Source organism: Eurytemora carolleeae, unplaced genomic scaffold, assembly GCF_000591075.1.
Source record: "Eurytemora carolleeae unplaced genomic scaffold, Eaff_2.0 scaffold22, whole genome shotgun sequence".
NCBI lineage: Eukaryota > Metazoa > Arthropoda > Copepoda > Calanoida > Temoridae > Eurytemora > Eurytemora carolleeae.
In genome coordinates, this window is record NW_019396028.1 from 602,419 (window position 1) to 622,358 (window position 19,940).

Here is a 19,940-nt window from a genome sequence, read left to right on the forward strand (position 1 = left end):
ATTTATAGACTTTGGGGGGGGGGGGCGTCCCACGTCCCCCCTGTAGAGAAAGGCTATAGAGAAAGGCTATAGAGTAAAGGTATAGGGTAAAAAAAGGATGTTTAGAGCCCAATGTTTCAAAGCAAGCTCATTTAAAACAATAGGTAGGGAGGGTTAAAAAATGCCAAAAAAGGGTTAGAAAATTTTTTTAATATTCATTTTACAACGGTTTTTCAAAAATGTAGTTTATAGATCTGTAGCTTTAGTCAAAAAAAAGTTTGGGCTCTTTTTTATCTCAGACTGGGCTTTTCACCCCAACGCTACCTACCCTATGCATTAAAAAAATCCTTAAAATTGCTATTCCGTAAAAGGCAAAAAAACTCGAGGGGTGGAGCGTCAAACGCCCCCCCCCCCAGCCTTTTAGGGTTAATGAAGAATGTTCTTCCAGACATATCCTATTAATTCATCAGCACTTAATCTTCATCCAGACTAATTTTTCCGTTCCCATCGTTTTCTGCAGACATCAACTCATCCTGTAATAAAAATACTTGAGGTTGAAATGACGACCATATTTATTCAAGAAATAAATTTGAATACAAAATATGATACAGTGAGAATTAGAAAACTTCGGAACAAAAACGCGGCTTGAAGACTCAAGTTATGACTTATATAGTTCAATGAACTTGAGACACTGCCGACAGCATAGTTGCGGAGTGTAAACAAACACATTTAATTTAATAAGTGATTTTTTAAGTTACAGGTAAAACTATTTGCTTGTAACAACATCAATAGACTTTAGGATTACTATAATGTCGTCTTCCTATTCCACAATTTTCTGGTTCTTACTGTAGAAACTTAAAAAACTTTGCAGTGTAAGGCTCTTTCTAAGCTTAATGTTTTTATGTACAAAGATCCTGGTGTAGGTTGTCATTAAATGGCTTTTCGGAAAAAAACACTGTGATTACTGAATTCTTAAAACGTAATTGGAACATTTACATATTTATAAACTTTAATCTATTTTTGTAACTTCTTTAAAGATTATGAAATTTTAAAAGTTACGAAACGTTTTCGTTTTATTTAAAAGAAAATTCTGACCTGAAGAGATTTTTGGCGGTAGAATTGAGACCTCCCTTCTCTAGATTTATAAAATAAAGGTATTTTTAGTTTACTTTTTGGTCGCTTTGCTTTGCATCCATCTTCTATTTCAAATTGTGGCTCTATCTGTCATCATCTTCTCTTCATACAATATAAAAGAAAGACAAGGAAGTATGCGGATTTAGTCATATTTTTTCCGCATTTCAAAATTTTACAAAAACCTTTGGACACAAATTTGTGTAATTTTTAGCGTCCATAGACCTTCCCTGTAGTCATGTGAGGTCTCACACAAAATTTGGGCCCAATTGGACGTTAATTGGAAACAAACAAACAAACATGTCTGAGGCTAATAAGTAAAACTTCAACAGTATAAAATGGAATTAATATCGTCTTCGTTCTCATACCACTTTGTTAGGATGTTGTAACCTTATAGTAATATGTATGCTAGCCTTATTCCCTCTACCTTTAGTTTACTTACACGTGATAGACTAGAAAACTTAAAAATTAATTTTAAGTCATATCCAATTTAAAATTTACAAATATCCCCTTTAAGTATGAATACAGGGATAGATCGTTTTCAACGATAGTTTCGTTTTAAAAACGAAGAAGAAAAAACGAACAACGAAACGGTCTTTATTTTTTTTAACTAAAAACTCAGAAGTCGTTTTTAGTTTCGTCGTTTCATCGTTTCATTTACGAAGCTGGGTCATTTTTATTTTTTTACCGTTGACGATCGTTAAAAACGACCCTCAGTTAACGACTGTTAACGATCGCAAAAGACTTTTTCTTGACAAAATATATTTTTGGTCGGAAAACCCTTAAACAACATTAAAAACTTATCTAAAAAAATGGAAATTAATTGTCATAAAACTTCGTTCGTTTCGATCGTTTGTTAAGTAAGACATCGTTTTATATAAAAAAGATCAATTGTTTTTAGATGAAAAAGAATTAATTTATTTTATCGTTTTAAAGCAACTTACATAGCTAAGAATGATTAAAGAAGTTACCTAGTGATGGTTTCCAGTGAAGGATTTGTTATTTCATTTTCTAAATGGTTGTAGAAGGTAGAATTCCCAGCTCTTAGCTCATCCTGATTTCATTTTTTAAAGGGATTGTTAAAAAATAAAGGTTCTGTCCCTCAGTACTAGAGCTAGGCAAAGTTCCGTTAATGAACGGCAAGCTTTTGAAAATTTGAAAATTAACGGAAGATTCTGTTAACAAAAGGCAAAAGCAGTTAATTTTGAAATCGTTAATTAATGGTTTATAAAAAAGAACGAATGGATATGATTCAAAATAAAGGCGTTGATTTTTCGACTTAAAATTGTAAAAATGTATTTCAATGTTTTATTAATTATTTTCAAATTTTCATAACTATTTTTACGTGAAATAATCTTTAACGGCAGACAAGCACCATAAACGATATCTTCCATTAACATCGTTTATAAAATACTATTAACCACTAACTGAACATTCAGTTCTTAGCTAAAGAACGAACGGCCACCAGAATTTTGATTGGCTGTTAAAGAACGGGTTGGAAAAAGTCTAAACGTGTACATCCCTACTCAGTACAGCCTTACAGGACCGTACATCTTAAAACATAGGCTTAGTTCCGCTAAAAAATAAAAAATAGCTTTATTTCTAAAAATATGAAAATTCACTTAATTTCAATGTGAACGAAAATGCAATTTTATAGTAAACTACTATGTTACTTCCCTCAACAAATTTCAGGCCTTTCGGTCCCATACAAACAAATATATATGAGCGAAGAGAGTATTAAATAGATAAAAAAAATATCAATATCTATTTTTTTAAAGTAGTATTCTTTGATCGCCTGTCTGTCTGTTCGCGGATTTAAAACAACATTTTTTCTCGCATTTTCTAAACTTTTACAAAAATAAAAAATGTTAGACAATACTTTTGTAATTTTAAGCATCCATAAACCTTCCCTGGGTTCATGTGAGGTCCCACACAAAATTTGGGCCCGGACAGTTCAGCCGTTTTGACGTTTGTTGGAAACAACTTATAAATTTCAATTTTCACAATTTTAAATCTGCTTATTTGACTAGACACTATTATAAAATAGTAAGGGGGAAAAACTCAAAACCATCATAATACTCAGGTTGCAAAGAATTGCAAAGAATTGCAAAGGCTTGCAAAGAAGTGCAAAGAGTTGCAAAGAATTATAAAGAAGTGCAAAGAGTTGCAAAGAATTATAAAGAATTGCAAAGGATTGCAAAAAATTGCAAAGAATTGCAAAGAATTGCAAAGAATTGCAAATGAAATTCAAAGAATTGCGAAGAAAGTTAGAGTCTTGATGTTTTCCGTTTCAATGTACAGGGTGTCCCAATAAACATGGGAACTAAGAGACGACTTTAAAGTCGTCTTTGATTTCGATAGGTAATAAAATGACAAAATGCGTATTATAATAAGATTGTATGTATTCTGAGCTCTTCAAAATGCGGTCTGTCTTCTTTATGTGTTTAAAATTGACGGAGACATCAAACATTTGAACAATTTAATACTTGGGAATATGGCAGATTTTTCTATAACTTCTTCAAATTTGATAATGCAAAATGATTTACAATATAATTATTTAACGGAGATACTCCTAAAACATAGAACAAAGACCGTATATAAGTCGTCACTTAATCCCATGTTTATCGGGTCACCTTGTATACAAATTGCATAACCTGCGGAGATTCTAAATCATGTTGGAAGGCTCTGTTATGGATAGCAAGCTGTAATTGTGTTTCAGGTACTAAAAGATCATTAAATATCACTTAAGATCATAAAGATCAATAAAGATCGTTAAAGATAATAAAAGTACGTTAAAGATCATTAAAAATCATTAAAGATTATAAAAGCCATTGAAGATAATTAAATATCGGTAAATATCATTAAAGATCAATTAAGATCATTAAAGATCAATTAAGATCATTAAAGATCATTTAAAATCATTAAAAATCATTAAGATCTTTTAAAAACCCTAAAGATCATTAAAAATTATTTAAATTTATGAGAGATCTTTAAAGATCATTAAAAGTAATTAAAAATCATTAAAGATCGCTAAAGATTATTAAAAATCTTTAAAGGTCATTGAAGATCATTAAAGATCAATAAAGATCATTAAAGAATATTGAAGAATATGTACAACCATTAAAGAACATTACAGACCATTAAGATCATTAAATGTCATTAAAGTTCATTATATATCATTAACTATCACTAAAGATCATCAAGGAACATCAGGAAGATCAGTAAAAAACATTAAAGATTATATTGTTTCATTCAAAATTCCATACTGGGACTTGGACCCGGATATTTTTCTACCTGACCCAGTTGTTTGGCTTCCATAATAGGACTGGGACATGGAAATATTCATATCTGATCCAGGTCCTTGGGTTCCATACTGGGGCTGGGACCTGTAGATAGTTTTACCTAATCCAGGTCCTTGGGTTCCATACTGGGGGCTGGAAACCGGAGATAATCATACCTGATCCAGTTCCTTGGGTTCCATACTGGGACTGGGACCTGTAGATAGTTTTACCTGATCCGGTTCCTTGGGTTCCATACTGGGGCTGGGACCTGTAGATAGTTTTACCTGATCGAGTTCCTTGTGTTCCATACTGGGACTGGGACCTGTGGATAGTTTTACCTGATCCAGTTCCTTGGGTTCCATACTGGGGCTGGGACCTGTAGATAGTTTTACCTGATCCAGTTCCTTGGGTTCCATACTGGGGCTGGGACCCGGAGATAGTTTTTACTTCGTCCCGGCTAACTATATTCAATTCCTGGAGATTATGGGACAACGTAATTTTGAGAACGCGGAGACAAATAAAAAGTCATTTTTAAATCAAATCAATATGAACACCAGATTTTGTGCTTACCAAAACTGTCCGTAAGAAAACTTTCGTTCAGTTCGCACAATATATTTATTTTTTCATGTTCATATTTTCCATTTTATAATTTTATGAAAATTCTTTTTTGTGAACATTAAAACAAAATAAACTGAATCAAAAACATGATTGAACGAACTGTCAAAACATTTCCCATGAAAGTTTTTCCAAAATAAAATTTTTCTATTATTTAGTTTCGAGACTTAAACCTATGATTATTTTAATATTATGTTTATTTCCAAATGGCGAAAACCTACCTTCTTCCAATAATAGTTGTATGTTGTTGCTAGAATTATAAAGATTAGGATGACCGCTAGTAAAGCAGAAATTACTTCAGAAGCTACAATCAAGGTCTCCAGTTCTTGGTGTATCATCAAGAACATCTTTAATAACAATTATAGCTATCTCTGTATTGTCAAGTACATCTTTTATAACAATTAAAACTATATCTTTATCATCAAGTACACCTTTAATAACAATAAGAGGTATATCTGTATCACCAAGTACACCTTTAATAACAATTAGAGGTATATCTTCATCATCAAGTACACCTTTAATAACAATAAAAGGTATATCTGTATCATCAAGTAAATCTTTTATAACAAATAGAGCTATGTCTTCATCATCAAGTACAGCTTTAATAACAATTAGAGGTATATCTGTATCACCAAGTACACCTTTAATAACAATTAGAGGTATATCTGTATCACCAAGTACACCTTTAATAACAATTAGAGGTATATCTTCATCATCAAGTACACCTTTAATAACAATAAGAGGTATATCTGTATCATCAAGTACATCTTTTATAACAAATAGAGCTATGTCTTCATCATCAAGTACACCTTNATCGTATATCTGTATCATCAAGTACATCTTTTATAACAAATAGAGCTATGTCTTCATCATCAAGTACACCTTTAATAACAATTAGAGGTATATCTTTATCATCGAGTACACCTTTAATAACAATTATAGAGGTATATCTTAATCATCAAGTTAGACAATTAATAAGAGCTATCTGTTTTAGATGCATCATAAACGTCAAATTTTAATGGCCAGACAGTTTCCTTTGAGACTGTGGAAGCATTTTATTGAAGTTACCTGCTGGGTGTTTGGTTTAGCCTTGCTTGTAATTGATTGTCCTGTACTGTACTGCAGATAGTGAATGTTTATCCCTGACAGTACAGTATTAGATAAGCAGTAGAGACTGTAGTAAACCTCTAAAAAGAAATTTATTTATCAAAGATGTTAAATAAGGTTGCTTACTCTCGATGCGCTCCAATGTTCGCGAAAAGTCGTTTCCTAAGCATAGATAGATAAAATCACCATATGCCATTACTGAGTATAGAGGCGAGAGTGACGTCATATAAATATTTTATCTATCTATGCCATGAGGAGACAACATTTTAGCAAAACTCGAAATTAGTTAAAAAAATTACAACTTTACACAAAAATAAGTTCATGAAGTTCAAACCTGATTCATTGTTTACACCCCTGGATTCATCTTTATTCGTTTCTTCACAGTATACAAGAGGACCTATTTCATCCAAAGAAACCTAACAAAAATTCAAAAAAATTGAGTTTTTGCAATTGACTCAAATTTTCTAATCCCTATATCTTTGGAAAAAGATGGTGTGAACAATTGACATTTCAAACTTTGATTTGTTGATCCAATAGAATTCATAGTTTAAAATATCAAACTGCTGCCACAATGGGTTGACAAGATATAGGGATTAATAAAAATTGAGTTTGTGGCAAAAACTCAGTTCCAACACAGTGAGTCCCGTTATACATGCGTATTTAAAGTAATCTAGTATTTTATCAGAAATGCATGAATATCTTTAATTCAAAATAACATAATTAGAACTACATTTGAAAAATATAGTAGTGCTATTAAGATATCATTGTGCTATAATCTGCTATTAAGTTTAATTTTGTTCCCGGATTTTCTTTAAAATCAATAACAGGGTGTCCCACGAAACATGACAGTTGGTAAATAATTTGGAATGTCTTCTTCCCTAATACTGAAGACTTTTTGCATTTATAGATAGACTTTTGGTATTTTTTTCCTTCAGTAAAATCTTTTACTAAAATAAATTTTACTTTGAAATCAATTCTACTATAATATGACAACCATTAAATATTCTTATAATTCTCTTTGGTATTAAACAACTTAAGGAATTATGGAAGAAGACATTTCAAATTATTTGTCATGTTTCGTGGGACACCCTGTAAGTCAAGCTGGAATTAACTATAAAACTCTGTAAAACAAAATAAAAGTGTTATTTGTAGTTAATATAAAGAAATACTGGTCTGAAAAGTATCTAACTATATTTCAAATGTCGTAAAGTTAGATGGATGAACGTTAAAATATTTTTTAAGCTAACTACTTATTATCTAATCTAAAAAGACTTAATCCGAATTCTTTTACTGTTTATAATTACCTTTGTCGGTTCCAAGCATTGACAATGCACCCCGGATTGAAATCTGAAAAATTCGGAGGTTTTTTAAAGTAAAGTAAATCGTTGCAAAGAAGTAAAATATAAAATTTATAAAATTTTAAAGAATTTCAATATGTTCTAATTCATTTTTGAATTTGAATTTTTTACAAAATTTTTAAACATTGAAATGATTCTGTGGCTGTACATCTGCTTTCTATTCTTCTTTTGTATTTTCTAGTTTATAATGATTTGCACTGACATGCATTTATTTTTTTATTTCTAATATATATTTATAGAAATTAAAATTCGATAATGTTTGATATTAAAAAAAATATTTCTTTTTTAATGGAAAAAAATAGATTACTTATGGTCTTAAACATGAAATACAAATATTGGATTAATTTTTTTATTCTTACAATATCAAAACATTTAAAACTTTATTAAATACAAAATATATAAATCATAGCTCCGTATATCCAATTAGGGATTTCCATTGCATATTAAACAGTAAATCTCTAGTATTTTTTTCCGAGAAACCATGTAGTATGACATATTTTTAGTTTTTTGTTAAAGATAACAATTATGCATTACTGAATTCTAATGTTTTAGAGAGCGATTACAAAAATAAAGATGAATAATTATTTTGAAAATTGTTTTCTTTTGCCAATCTTGTTGATCACTGTTCAATTAAAGATTCGGGTACAACAATAGATTTCACTGATTCAAGGGGGGGGGGGACTGAGCCCCTATAGCCCCCCCCTCTGGTTCAGAATTCAGCAATCTTTCTTCTACAGTAAAGCAAAGGCAATGTTTAAATCATATATTACGTTAATAGGTTGAAAGCAAAGTTTAAATCATATATTATGTTAATAGGTTGAAAGCAAGGTTTAAATCATATATTACGTTAATAGGTTGAAAGCAAAGTTTAAATCATATATTACGTTAATAGGTTGAAAGCAAAGTTTAAATCATATATTATCTGCATACGCCCCTGGACCCTTTAGTTTAAAGCATTGCTTGATCTCCTCTTTTTCTTAATCTCCAGATTAAATAATGCTTGTTTTCCTCTTTTTATTGATCTCCAGATTTTAAACCAATTTACCTAGCTATAGCTACAAGGTTAAACACTTCCGGTTTCCTTTCAAACCAATTTACCTAGCTATAGCTACAAGGTTAAACACTTCCGGTTTCCTTTTAAACCAATTTACCTAGCTATAGCTACAAGGTTAAACACTTCCGGTTTCTCTGCACAGTAATCGGCACAATCCTTCTCCGTACTAAATAACAATATATCTTGTAAAATCATGTTAAAAGTACAATGTACCTAATTTAAGTAGAGCGCTTTACGGTGTGCCCATGCAAGGAGTATGTAATAGAAGGGAGATACAACTGACGCAGCTCGCCCTACCATGTGATTATACATGCTTTGCAGACGGCACTTTATTTGAATAAGAAATATTTGTCTAATGTATAATTACCGCGTATACAATAACCTATTCTGAACATTGCTATTCATGTAAAACTAATTAGATATGTTTTAATATGCTTTGATAACTGTTGTGTACATGTATGAAAATTACTTAAAACTCTAGTTATTCGAATTTATGTATAAACTATTTTGCATATGATAAATTCGCACCCTGATCTCTAATCGTTCTCCTTAAATCTATTTAATTGAAATATTTTTTTATTATTACTAATATTAGGTGGAAAAAATAATCAAACAGCCAAGAGCTATTTTCCACCTAATTGCTTTATACTTGTACTGTTAATATAATTATCAATTTTGTGATTTTAAACTCTATCTGTATACAGATACATTTATTTTAGCAATAAACTTTATCTTATCTTATCTTATCTTATACAAATGGAGTACCGTCTGCAAAGTATGTATGATCATTGATCATATGGTAGGGCGGGCCGCGTCAGTTGTATCTCCCTTCTATTTAATACTCCTTGGGTGTACCCTTTCACTATCTCTTAAAAGTAGGGTTTCCAGCACAAGTTGATGCCCTGTAATTTCCGAGCAATTCCGTCACAATTTCGCACAATTCCGCGCAATACGAAAACACTTGCGCGCAATTCCGATATACATTCTTTTCATTTACTTCCTTGTCTAATGTCTCAAATGTTTCAAAGAACTGCAATCACAAAATTTTCTACTTTGTGATCTTTTTGGATTTAGGCCATGTTTGGGCCGCTATATTTATGTATGTTTACGATTAACCTTTGAATCGAGAATAAAGGGTGACCCAAAAAAACGGGATGAGCGTTTTTCAGCCCTAATATTCTTTATAAATGACTTGAAAAGTGCTGTAGAATAAAGTTTTGTATTTTAGAAGGGAATATATTTATAGCTTTTTGTCGTCTGATCCTTCCATTTCGTGTAAAACTTTGTCGAAGATTCCAAAAGTTGCGGATTTACAACATCAATATGCATTAATATATTTGACTAGCTCGGGAACCAAGCTTTGTTTGTTTAAATGAGTCGACCTACTCAGATTAGAATTTTTAAACCAATTTAAGATGATTCCAATGATTCTCCTGATTTATCCAATCAAAATTTGAGGCAAAACGGTCCAGGAGTTAAATTGGGCAATAAATTCATGTGCAATGTATGTTAGAGGAATAAAAAAAATTGGGTGAAACTCTTAAGTAGGTGAAATTTAGGCGAAACGTGAGTTGGGTGAATAGAAATTTGGGTTAAACGTAGTATTGGATGAAACGTGAATTGGGTGAAACGTTATTGGGTGAAACGTTATTTGGTGAAACGTTATTTGACCTAAAATTGGGTGAAACGGGATTGGGTGATCTGTTACCACACTTTCCAAAACCTCTCAGTTTATGTTTACTGTGAACAACTAATAATTTGTATTCTACTTTTCAAACTTATATAAGAGAAAAAATAAAAATGCTTAGAAATTATATTAATAAATGCATAATGTACCATGTTGGGTTAGGGTTGGGGATGGAAAATAGCCAGATTCTTTGCACAAAAACTTTTGGAAGGTTTCACGACAATATGAACGACAACATTTGAAAACTTTATTTTGCAGAAGTTTGAAAAAAAGTCGAAATCCCTGTAATAAATCTAAATAATTAAAAATTCGACTGAATTTTATTAACATAAGGGCGGCGATATAAAAATAGAAATGGAGAGAAAAGTTTATAACTAGCTTTTCAACTATATATATACTATAGCAGCGTCTCAGAATATAAATACTATAGAATGTTCTGAGAACAGCGTTCATATTAAATTTCAAACTAATTTTAACTTTTTAAATTATGTATTTTTGTAAAATCTCAGCTTTGTTTTTAATAAAAAACGAACCGAAAACATTTAAATTATTTTGTTTAAAAATCTAATACCTTTTCTTACCGAAACAAATATCGATTATTATCGGGCACAAATGGATTAATTATACAATTAGAGATGGGCATCTACTTTACAAGTAGATGGGCATCTACTATACAAGTAGAGATGGGCATCTACTATACAAGTAGAGATGGGCATCTACTATACAAGTAGATGGGCATCTACTATATAAGTAGATGGGCATCTACTACACAAGTAGAGATGGACATCTATTATACAAGTAATGATGGGCATCTACTATTCAAGTAGAGATGGACATCTACCATACAAGTAGAGATGGGCATCTACTATACAATTAGAGATGGGCATCTACTTTACAAGTAGATGGGCATCTACTATACAAGTAGATGGGCATCTACTATGCAAGTAGAGATGGGCATCTACTATACAAGTAGAGATGGGCATCTACTATACAAGTAGATGGGCATCTACTATACAAGTAGATGGGCATCTACTACACAAGTAGAGATGGACATCTATTATACAAGTAGAGATGGGCATCTACTATACAAGTAGAGATGGGCATCTATTATTCAAGTAGAGATTGGCATCTACTATTCAAGTAGAGATGGGCATCTACTATTCAAGTAGAGATGGGCATCTACTAATCATGTAGAGATGGGCATCTACTTTACAAGTAGAGATGGGCATCTACTTTACAAGTAGATGGGCATCTACTACACAAGTAGAGATGGACATCTACTTTACAAGTAGAGATGGGCGGCAACTATACAAGTAGATGGGCATCTACTATTCAAGTATAGATGGGCATCTACTATACAAGTAGATGGACATCTACTATTCAAGTAGAGATGGGCATCCTCTATTCAAGTAGAGATGGGCATCTACTATACAAGTAGAGATGGGCATCTATTATACAAGTAGAGATGGGCATCTACTATACAAGTAGAGATCGATATCTACTATACAAGTAGAGATGGGCATTGAAAAATAACAAAAACAAACTGCATTTAAAATCGTTTGAACCAACTTAAAAAAAAAACATAGTTTTATTTTACTAAACAAACTCCCCTATCTCAACTCTAATTGCAAAATCAAACGGGGGGGGGGGACCCTCCCATCTGTATTTGACAAAAAATAGCCCAGTCGGGAAAGGGTTAGATAAAATCATGTCATTTGCTATATTTATCCACTGATGTCGACAAAGAAATGTTCCCTTTTCCTGTTTTTTTTTTTTTTTACATAAAATCTTCTTTCAATTAAAATAAAAGAATTATATTACTTTTTTGAAGAGTTGAATATCGTGTGATGTGTTGTCAAGTTTTCCAGGAACATGGATGAGATACAGCCAGGAGTTTCAAGAACCTACATTTTACAACATTGATATACAGGGACTACAGGGACTACAGGGACTACAGGGACTACAAGGACTAAAGGGACTACATGGACTACAGGGACTACAGAGGCTACAGGGACTACAGGGACTACAGGGACAACAGGGACTACAGGGACTACAGGGACTACTTGGACTACAGGGACTACAGAGACAAGTTTATCCATGAGGAAGTTATCATCGTTATTCTATCTCTGTAGCTCTGTAGCGCAAATCCACAAATATTTCAGGAGATAATCGTCAAGTAAAAGTATTAATTATTTAGCTAGAAATAAGAGCTTATATTATTCATTCACATACAGGGTACTGTAGTAAATTAGACATGTTAGCTTCGTAATATATTGATAAGAATTTGCGTTTTCGACTAATTTAAAATTAATTAGTTTCCAATTTTTCCTCTGCACCAACAGTTATTAATTTCAAGAAAGCTTTACGAAACAAAATTTTAAAATATTCACATTACAAATATTTTTTTTTATTTAGGATCATGTTTTACTATGTAATTTAGGATTCAGACAGTACCTGAGATTTTGAAGAAAATCAAAGGTTGTCTTCCTTAGGATTTAAAAAGTACCTGAAATTTTGAAGAAAAGCAGAGGTCGTCTTCCTTAAGTTTCGGATCTTCTTTTCTCTCATCTAACAAAGCGACAGATACCTAAACATAATAATCATTTACAGTCGAACTACACTAATATTTTTGCAAAATTTCGTTTTTTGCGATGATGAATTATGAGATATAAAGCCGAATTTCGTGAAAAAATACACAAAAATCTCTTTAAAAATTACTAACTTTTGCGACGATTTCCCTCTTTTGCCGGAAATTCAACTGGAATACAAAAAGCAATGAAATGAAAATTTTCAAGTTGAAAGACGACAATTTATGTATCAATTATTTTTTCGGGGTCATTTAACCATATAGAGGCTAGGGATATGAATCTTTCTAACGCCCCCCCCCCCTAGAAATGGTCTTAGAGAATAGGTATAGGGTTGAAATGCATGTTCATAGCCCAAATATTCAAGGCCAGCTGATTGATAAAAAATGGTAGTATGAAACCCTAGATTTAACCGCTATTCAAGAGGTTTACACGCAGAGCTCTCTACTCTATGAACAGTCATTGGTTTAAAGAGTAAAATTGTAAATCAGGCATTGACTACTTTGTATGGAAGGTCACTTGAAATTACTTGTACAGTCCCTTGAAGATATTATCGTAATGATTTTGATGCATGGGAGTAATTGTTTGTTTATGAAATATAACAAAAACACACAAAATTAAGTTTTTCAGGAGAAAATATTTAAAAACTTCCCAAAATATAGGTTGTGGGATTATTTCCCCCCAATTCTAAAAAAATTTAAAAGATAGAAATCAAAAGAAAAAGGAGAGTTACTTATTTATTGTTTACATTATTTTTGATTTTTTTTTGTGAAATAAGTTTTTATTTGACAAAATGTCATTGTTCCTTTGAATTATGTAAGATTACATTTACCCCATAGTATTGGTGAATAAATGTTTTCTCTGTGTACAAATGTACTGCTTTCCCCCCTGTACATAAAACGAGGAGGAGAAACAAGAACTTGTACATCATTAGGTGGGTTAGATAATACTGCAATTCAACAAGTGTATTGTAGGAAGTATTGATCTCTATATAAAACTATAAAGTATATGATGGGATAAATCAATGACATTATCTGTATGTTTAAGGATATCTACTCGATATAAAGCAATATTTATCTATACTTATTTTGACTCAAAATCTTAACTAAATGAATATTGAAAAAATATGCCGGTTTAAGTAAGTTTTAAATAGATATATGCAATCATCAAGATCAAAAAGTTCTATAAAGAATTTAACTTTATAAGTTTTATAGAAGTTTTTAAAAATATGCAAAAATAATCATTTCTGACACCCCTAGGCTTAGTCCGCCAATATACCTCACCAAAACGTCGTTCAAGTATCTTTCTAAATATCCCAGGGAAAGATTTTACAGGTTCTTTCCTTTTTTTTTTAGACAACTTTTTTTGTTCACAATATAAAGGGTTGGGAATTTTCACACATTTTCGTTGTCAGGAACCCCTGGACCGATTTTTCGTTGTCAGATCATAACTCAGGAACCCCTGGACCGATTTGCTCAAATTTTGATTGGGGAACTCGGGAGACGGACGGGAATGTTGTTAGCATTGATATTTTGTTCTACGTTCAGTGAGCCGATTTTTATTGCGAAAAATTAGTTTCCCGGTAAAAATCTGGTAAACGGAGGTAGTTACTATGAGTAACCTGTGCAATGCTGGGTTACCAAGCTAGTATCAAATGTGCGTGCAGACTCTGACATGCTTTTATTTTCAAAATAGTTACCGGGAGTTTATAAAATTTCGCTTAGATTTGCATCTAATAAAAAACACTAAAATCATTGTATGCTCCAAGGTTGCATTATTTAGATTTTTACCATGAATGAAAAGTAGAAATGTAAGAAATTCAAAAAGACAATTTTTAAAGCTGTTATTTTTTTGAGTGTTGAATATGAACGGTAGGATATTGGATAGGATAAAGAGAGTTTATGATTTAAATATTTGCCAATATTTCTTTAAAACCATGGGAAAACTCTTTTTCATAAATATTATTTTAGCAAAAAAAACATGAATTTACTATGATAATATTGAAATTAAAGTCTTCATGCTTAAAACAAGAAATATTCGTAAGACGACATTTATTCTCGTTGTTGTGTAAAATTATTTTCAATTTTCTATTTATGGCACCTTCAAAAAAACGGAGGGATGAGAGGGAGGGGGGGGGCTTTTTAAAATAAAACTTGATAGTATTTAAAAATATAATAAAAAAGTTTAAACGTATAACTCATAACTTGTAATTCGAAAAAAGCTTAACAATCAAAACTTAAATAAAAAGGTCGTCTTCATAGTATTGATATAATTGCCGAGCAGAGTATGTTACTTCTGATGGGTATTACATTACACACATGTAAGGTTATAACAAACTTACAACCTAAGAAACTGTTAAAAGGGAAGCGTATCAAGGAATAATAATGCTGTTTCAGGCTATAAGAGAACAGGGGTGTGTACTGCTTATAAACCCTTTACTGGCAAACAGGGACCTAGGGACCCCCCTTTCTCAGAAAATATTAGTTGCGCCCATGGTTGAAACATGTACCTTGTTTGTTTGTCTGCAGTCTTAACTCTTAAGTGTTGATGTAAAAATGCTCATCTAAATGAATATACAATTTTTTATCTCTAAAGGTTCTATTAATCATTAATTTCTGGATAGTGGGTGTAATTATGTGATTTCCACATTTTGCTCATTATTCAATAATAATACACTCATAAATCGGCTCCATCATCGACAACCTGCAGCTGTGCACAGTGTACAACATCCTCAATATACATGTAGGGTTGTAAATATACATGTAGGTTGTTAATATTCAGGTAGGGTTGTAAATATACAGGTAGGAAATATACAGGTAGGGTTGTAAATATACATGCAGGGTTGTAAATATACAGGTAGGGTTGCAAATATACAGGTAGGGTTGTAAATATACAGGTAGGGTTGTAAATATACAGGTATGGGTTTACAGGTAGGGTTGTAAATATTCAGGTAGGGTTGTAAATATGGAGGTAGGGCTGTAAATATACAGATAGGGTTGTAAATATACATGCAGGGTTGTAAATATACAGGTAGGGTTGTAAATATACAGGTAGGGTTGTAAATATACAGGTAGGGTTGAAAATATACAGGTATGGGTTTTCAGGTAGGGTTGAAAATATACAGGTTGGGTTGTAAATATGCAGGTAGGGTTGTAAATATACAGGTAGGGTTGTAAATATACGGGTAGGGTTGTGAATATACAGGTAGGGTTGTACATATACAGGTAGGGTTGTAAATATACAGGTAGGGTTGTAAATATGTAGGTAGGGTTGTAAATAAACGGGTAGGGTTGTTAATATACAGGTAGGGTTGTAAATACACAGGTAGGGTTGCAAATATACAGGTAGGGTTGTAAATATACAGGCAGGGTTGTAAATGTACAGGTAGGGTTGTAAATATACAAGTAAGCTTGTAAATATACAGATAGGGTTTTAAATATACAGGTAGGGTTGTAAATATAAAGGTAGGGTTGTAAATATACAGGTAGTGTTGTTAACCCTTCCTGCTGGGGGGGGGGGTCAATTTGACCCCCCCCCTGTAGTTTTTTTTACATCAAAAACGATCGAAAAAACGACAACAAATGATATCATTCGTTTTAAACTTTTAAAAACGAAAAACAAAACAATGATACAATCATAGATAAATAAATAAACATAGATAGCTTATGTACGCAAAATCACCAAGAATTGTACAGTCCGCGAACTCATACTTCTAGGGGTCCAAGTGTACTTCAATGATAAGCGGGGTGGTTTGGTGTTTTAATGGATTTCATAATAGAGTGTAAAATAACACCGGGAATGGAACTATTTGAACAACAATATTTTATTGAGCAATGAAATTGACGAGAACTGAGAAGGACTAAACTAACATAAATTTCTCTCTACAGAACTCATGTACACCACAAGTACTCAATGACATAAGAACATCCAATGTTCACAACCAACCTAGTTAATCTATATAATAGGAATATCTTTAAAACATCTCTTACATTTATATCTTCCAAAATGAAAAATGTCGTGTTATGCGCAATCTATCTTTATCTATGGATACAATCGTATTTTTGACAAACGACTTTTTCGTTTTTAATCTAAAAAAACGATCTTTTTCAAAAACAAAACTTTTTATTAAAAGTCACAAAATTTCACGGTTATTGTGTCAAACATGAGAATGCTGGGACAGAAAAACTAGGGGGAGGGGGGGGTTGTCAAACGACCCCCCCTCCCCAGCCTGTCTAGGGTTATCAAAACGAAACGATCGTTTTTCAAAAAGTAAAAACGGATTATTCCATAATTTACATTTTACAGGTTGTCCCAAAAAACATGATCATTTGTGAATAGTTTTAAATTAATTCTTTCATGATTTGCAGAGTTCTTTGAAACCAAAATGAAACATAAAAAAATATCACACGGCATTCATAACATAGTAAATTAAGTTTAAAGTAAAATAGGATGTTATACAATATGTTAGCCAGTAATGTGTATCTTTCTGTGATACAACTGAAGCAAGTTCTAAGCTTTGCATGATAGATTTCTTTCCCATTGATGTAAAAATGATTTTATCACAGTTCTTTTTATTAAGTTTGTTTTATCTAATTTTGATTTCCATTGCGAATGATTGTTTTGTAAATCTATCTGATCTTAGTAAAATGTTAGTTAATCGAAACAAATGAAATATTTTATTTTATCTATTATGATCATGCACAGAAAGTTCCGGTTTTACAAGAACTATTAAATACAAGAATGAATAATTTATATGTTGAAGGACTCGATGATAACGTAATAACTGAAATGATAAATATGTCATGTAATGAGTGATAAATAATGATCAATTTCGCCTATGTTTGCATTATTTTGCATAAATTTCCTTTAGTAAAACAATATATTATAAATCTTTATAAAATATATTTGTGTAAGAATAAGCCATTCAAAATTATTTACTAACTGTCATGTTTTTGCTATTATTTTATATATAATTAAAGAAACAGTAATTTCAAGAAATATTTTTTGAAACATTTAATTTACAACGATATACAGTTACCGATTTACAACGATTTCAGCTTGGTGAACTGAAAGAGGAGTTTAACCCCTCGTGGGAATACAAGCCATGCACAACGATACCGGTTTTTTACTCGACCAGATGTGAGGACTGGACTGCCATGGAAGATACCTCTCAAGAGAGCTTTCAGGGGTCACAACTCCCCATTTTGCATATGGGGTGCAGTTATGGGTAAATTCCTTAATTCCCCTATGTGGGAAACAGTATAAAATGAAGGAACACAGAGAGAAATCCCCTATACCCTTCTTCCTACAAACCTCTTTATCTCTCTCCTACCTGCTCCACAACTCGATGTTAAAAGAACTATTTGGAAAGGCCTTAAAGTGTAAAAACAAGAAACAAGAAGCAAGAAGAAAAAATATATTGAACAGAAAAAAGTGGAAGATAAGAAGATAAACTAGAAAGAAGAAGAAAACTATAAACAGGAAAAATGAGAAGGGGATTTGACCTTTGCACTATCTTTTTTTTTTCACCGATAGTGATTAAAGACAAATACACAGGATGGCAGACGTCCCATCCCCCCTCTATGTCCTACTCGACATAAAAAACTGGAAAATGTGTAAAACGCCCCCCTCACCCCTCTCCCCCTCCATCAAGAAAATTTTATTGAAAGTGTGTTAGCTAGGAATACAGGAGCTGACACAGTATCATGACTGAAGCAAAATTAAAAACAAACAAGGGGGAGAGTAACCTTGCCACTCTCAATATATAGAATATAGATACGGGGCTCCAAAAAATAGTTCTGCCTCTGCAATTTGGCTAGCTGCGGAAAACATCCAAAAAATTAATTTATTTTTATTTTCAAAATTAGCCCAAGTATGATTGAAGGATGGACAAGGAATGGAAGATCAAGAAGAAAGAATGAAAAACAAGAAATATAGAAGTCTCAAAATGTTTCCATCTTATATCATATTAAAATTTAAATATATTGTAAAATTTAATTAAAATAAATTATTAAAGTTAAAAAACAGTTGCCGAAAAACTGTGGTGTACATTTCTCAAAAAAATTAATTAAATTTATAAAAAATCAATTAAATTTATAAAAAATCAATTAAATATTTGCTTTTCCGTTTGTTAGTTTAATTTCATCCCAAGAAAACGTCAAAACAACTGAACTTACATAATCCCAGGGAAGGTTAATGGCAAGCCAAAATCGAAAACCTTTCCTCATAAAACGATTTTCAGCGATTTATGAAAATAATCAGTTTTAATTGAAAAAGATAAGTTTAATGTTTATCAAAACAAATAATGTAAAACTTTATTGTAAAAACTATTTTTTCTTTAATATTTTGTCATGTGTTTTTATAATGTGGTGTACATGTAACTGCAAGCATAAATTATTCATTAATTAATTGGTTAATGTCAAATCAAATATTAGTGTACGTAGTACGAATATGAAATATGTGATGATAGACTTGTAAATGTACAGTTTGCTGCCAAAAAAGAAACACGATTTTGTACCTTTTAGCACTCTTATTTTAATTTGACACTATCAACTTAAAATTTTCAATATCTTTTTTGGAACTATTATGTTTAAACTATATATATTTAAACTGTATATTTAAAACTAAATATTTGAAAGCCCTTGAAAAATCGATGTAAGTACGTCATAATATATTACTGAAATTATTTAAAAAAAAAAAATTCCGAACTTGTTATTGACATTGACTTTTAAATGAAGTTAGTGGCATATTTTTTCTCTTCAATGAGCTGGCCTTTAAAGATTGGACTATGTATAGTTAAACCCTAAATAAGCCATACATCGAAAGAATTCATCAAATGTTTTTCTGATAAAAGAAAGTAGCAGATATTTAGTTTTTTTTAATAAAATGATTATATGGAGCACTTTTAAACTGTTCCTGCATATTCATGGCTATTTATTCATTTTCGCAAATACTGAGATTTACGTAAATGTAAAAATCCATTAAAAATTGTCAAGACGAAATTGGACAAATTCTTTCGATGTATGGCTCATTCAGGGTTTAACTGTACATGCTTTGCAATCCTATATATTTTACTCTCAGGCCTTTTTCTAAGGAGCCACGTAGGACATGGGACGCTCCCAGGATATAAATATATTAGACCCT

The 19,940-nt window shown here is 31.7% G+C and overlaps 1 protein-coding gene across 2 annotated transcripts; it reads right to left on the minus strand.

Annotated features, from left to right (window-relative positions):
* Positions 1–352: 352 nt before the first annotated feature.
* On the minus strand, positions 353–13,760 carry LOC111718452 (uncharacterized). 2 transcript variants are annotated; one of them, XM_023494055.1, is made up of 13 exons: positions 13,630–13,759; positions 12,719–12,799; positions 12,034–12,116; positions 8,623–8,691; positions 7,418–7,460; positions 6,448–6,529; positions 6,075–6,193; positions 5,228–5,353; positions 4,784–4,865; positions 3,765–3,832; positions 2,082–2,164; positions 1,075–1,114; positions 353–512 (listed from the first exon to the last, which is right to left on the minus strand). In XM_023494055.1, exons 1-13 carry the CDS (start codon positions 13,726–13,728, stop codon positions 453–455), a joined length of 1,035 nt encoding a protein of 344 aa, XP_023349823.1. In that variant the 5' UTR covers positions 13,729–13,759; the 3' UTR covers positions 353–452. The 2 variants fall into 2 exon arrangements, with proteins under 2 accessions (XP_023349823.1, XP_023349830.1); XM_023494062.1 differs by lacking the exons at positions 353–512; positions 1,075–1,114 and adding an exon at positions 1,132–1,215 and having other exon boundaries at positions 13,630–13,760.
* Positions 13,761–19,940: the final 6,180 nt, after the last annotated feature.

What these genes read in the sequence shown, in the direction of transcription:
- LOC111718452 (XM_023494055.1), bottom strand. Translation starts at nt 13,728, where the DNA reads ATGATGTACAAGTTCTTGTTTCTCCTCCTCGTTTTATGTACAGGGGGG. An exon ending in TTATTCACCAATACTATGGG is followed by an intron (nt 12,800 to 13,629) that starts GTAAATGTAATC and finishes TATTATGTTTAG; the next exon opens with GTATCTGTCGCTTTGTTAGA. An exon ending in GCTTTTCTTCAAAATTTCAG is followed by an intron (nt 12,117 to 12,718) that starts GTACTTTTTAAA and finishes TGTAAAATGTAG; the next exon opens with GTTCTTGAAACTCCTGGCTG.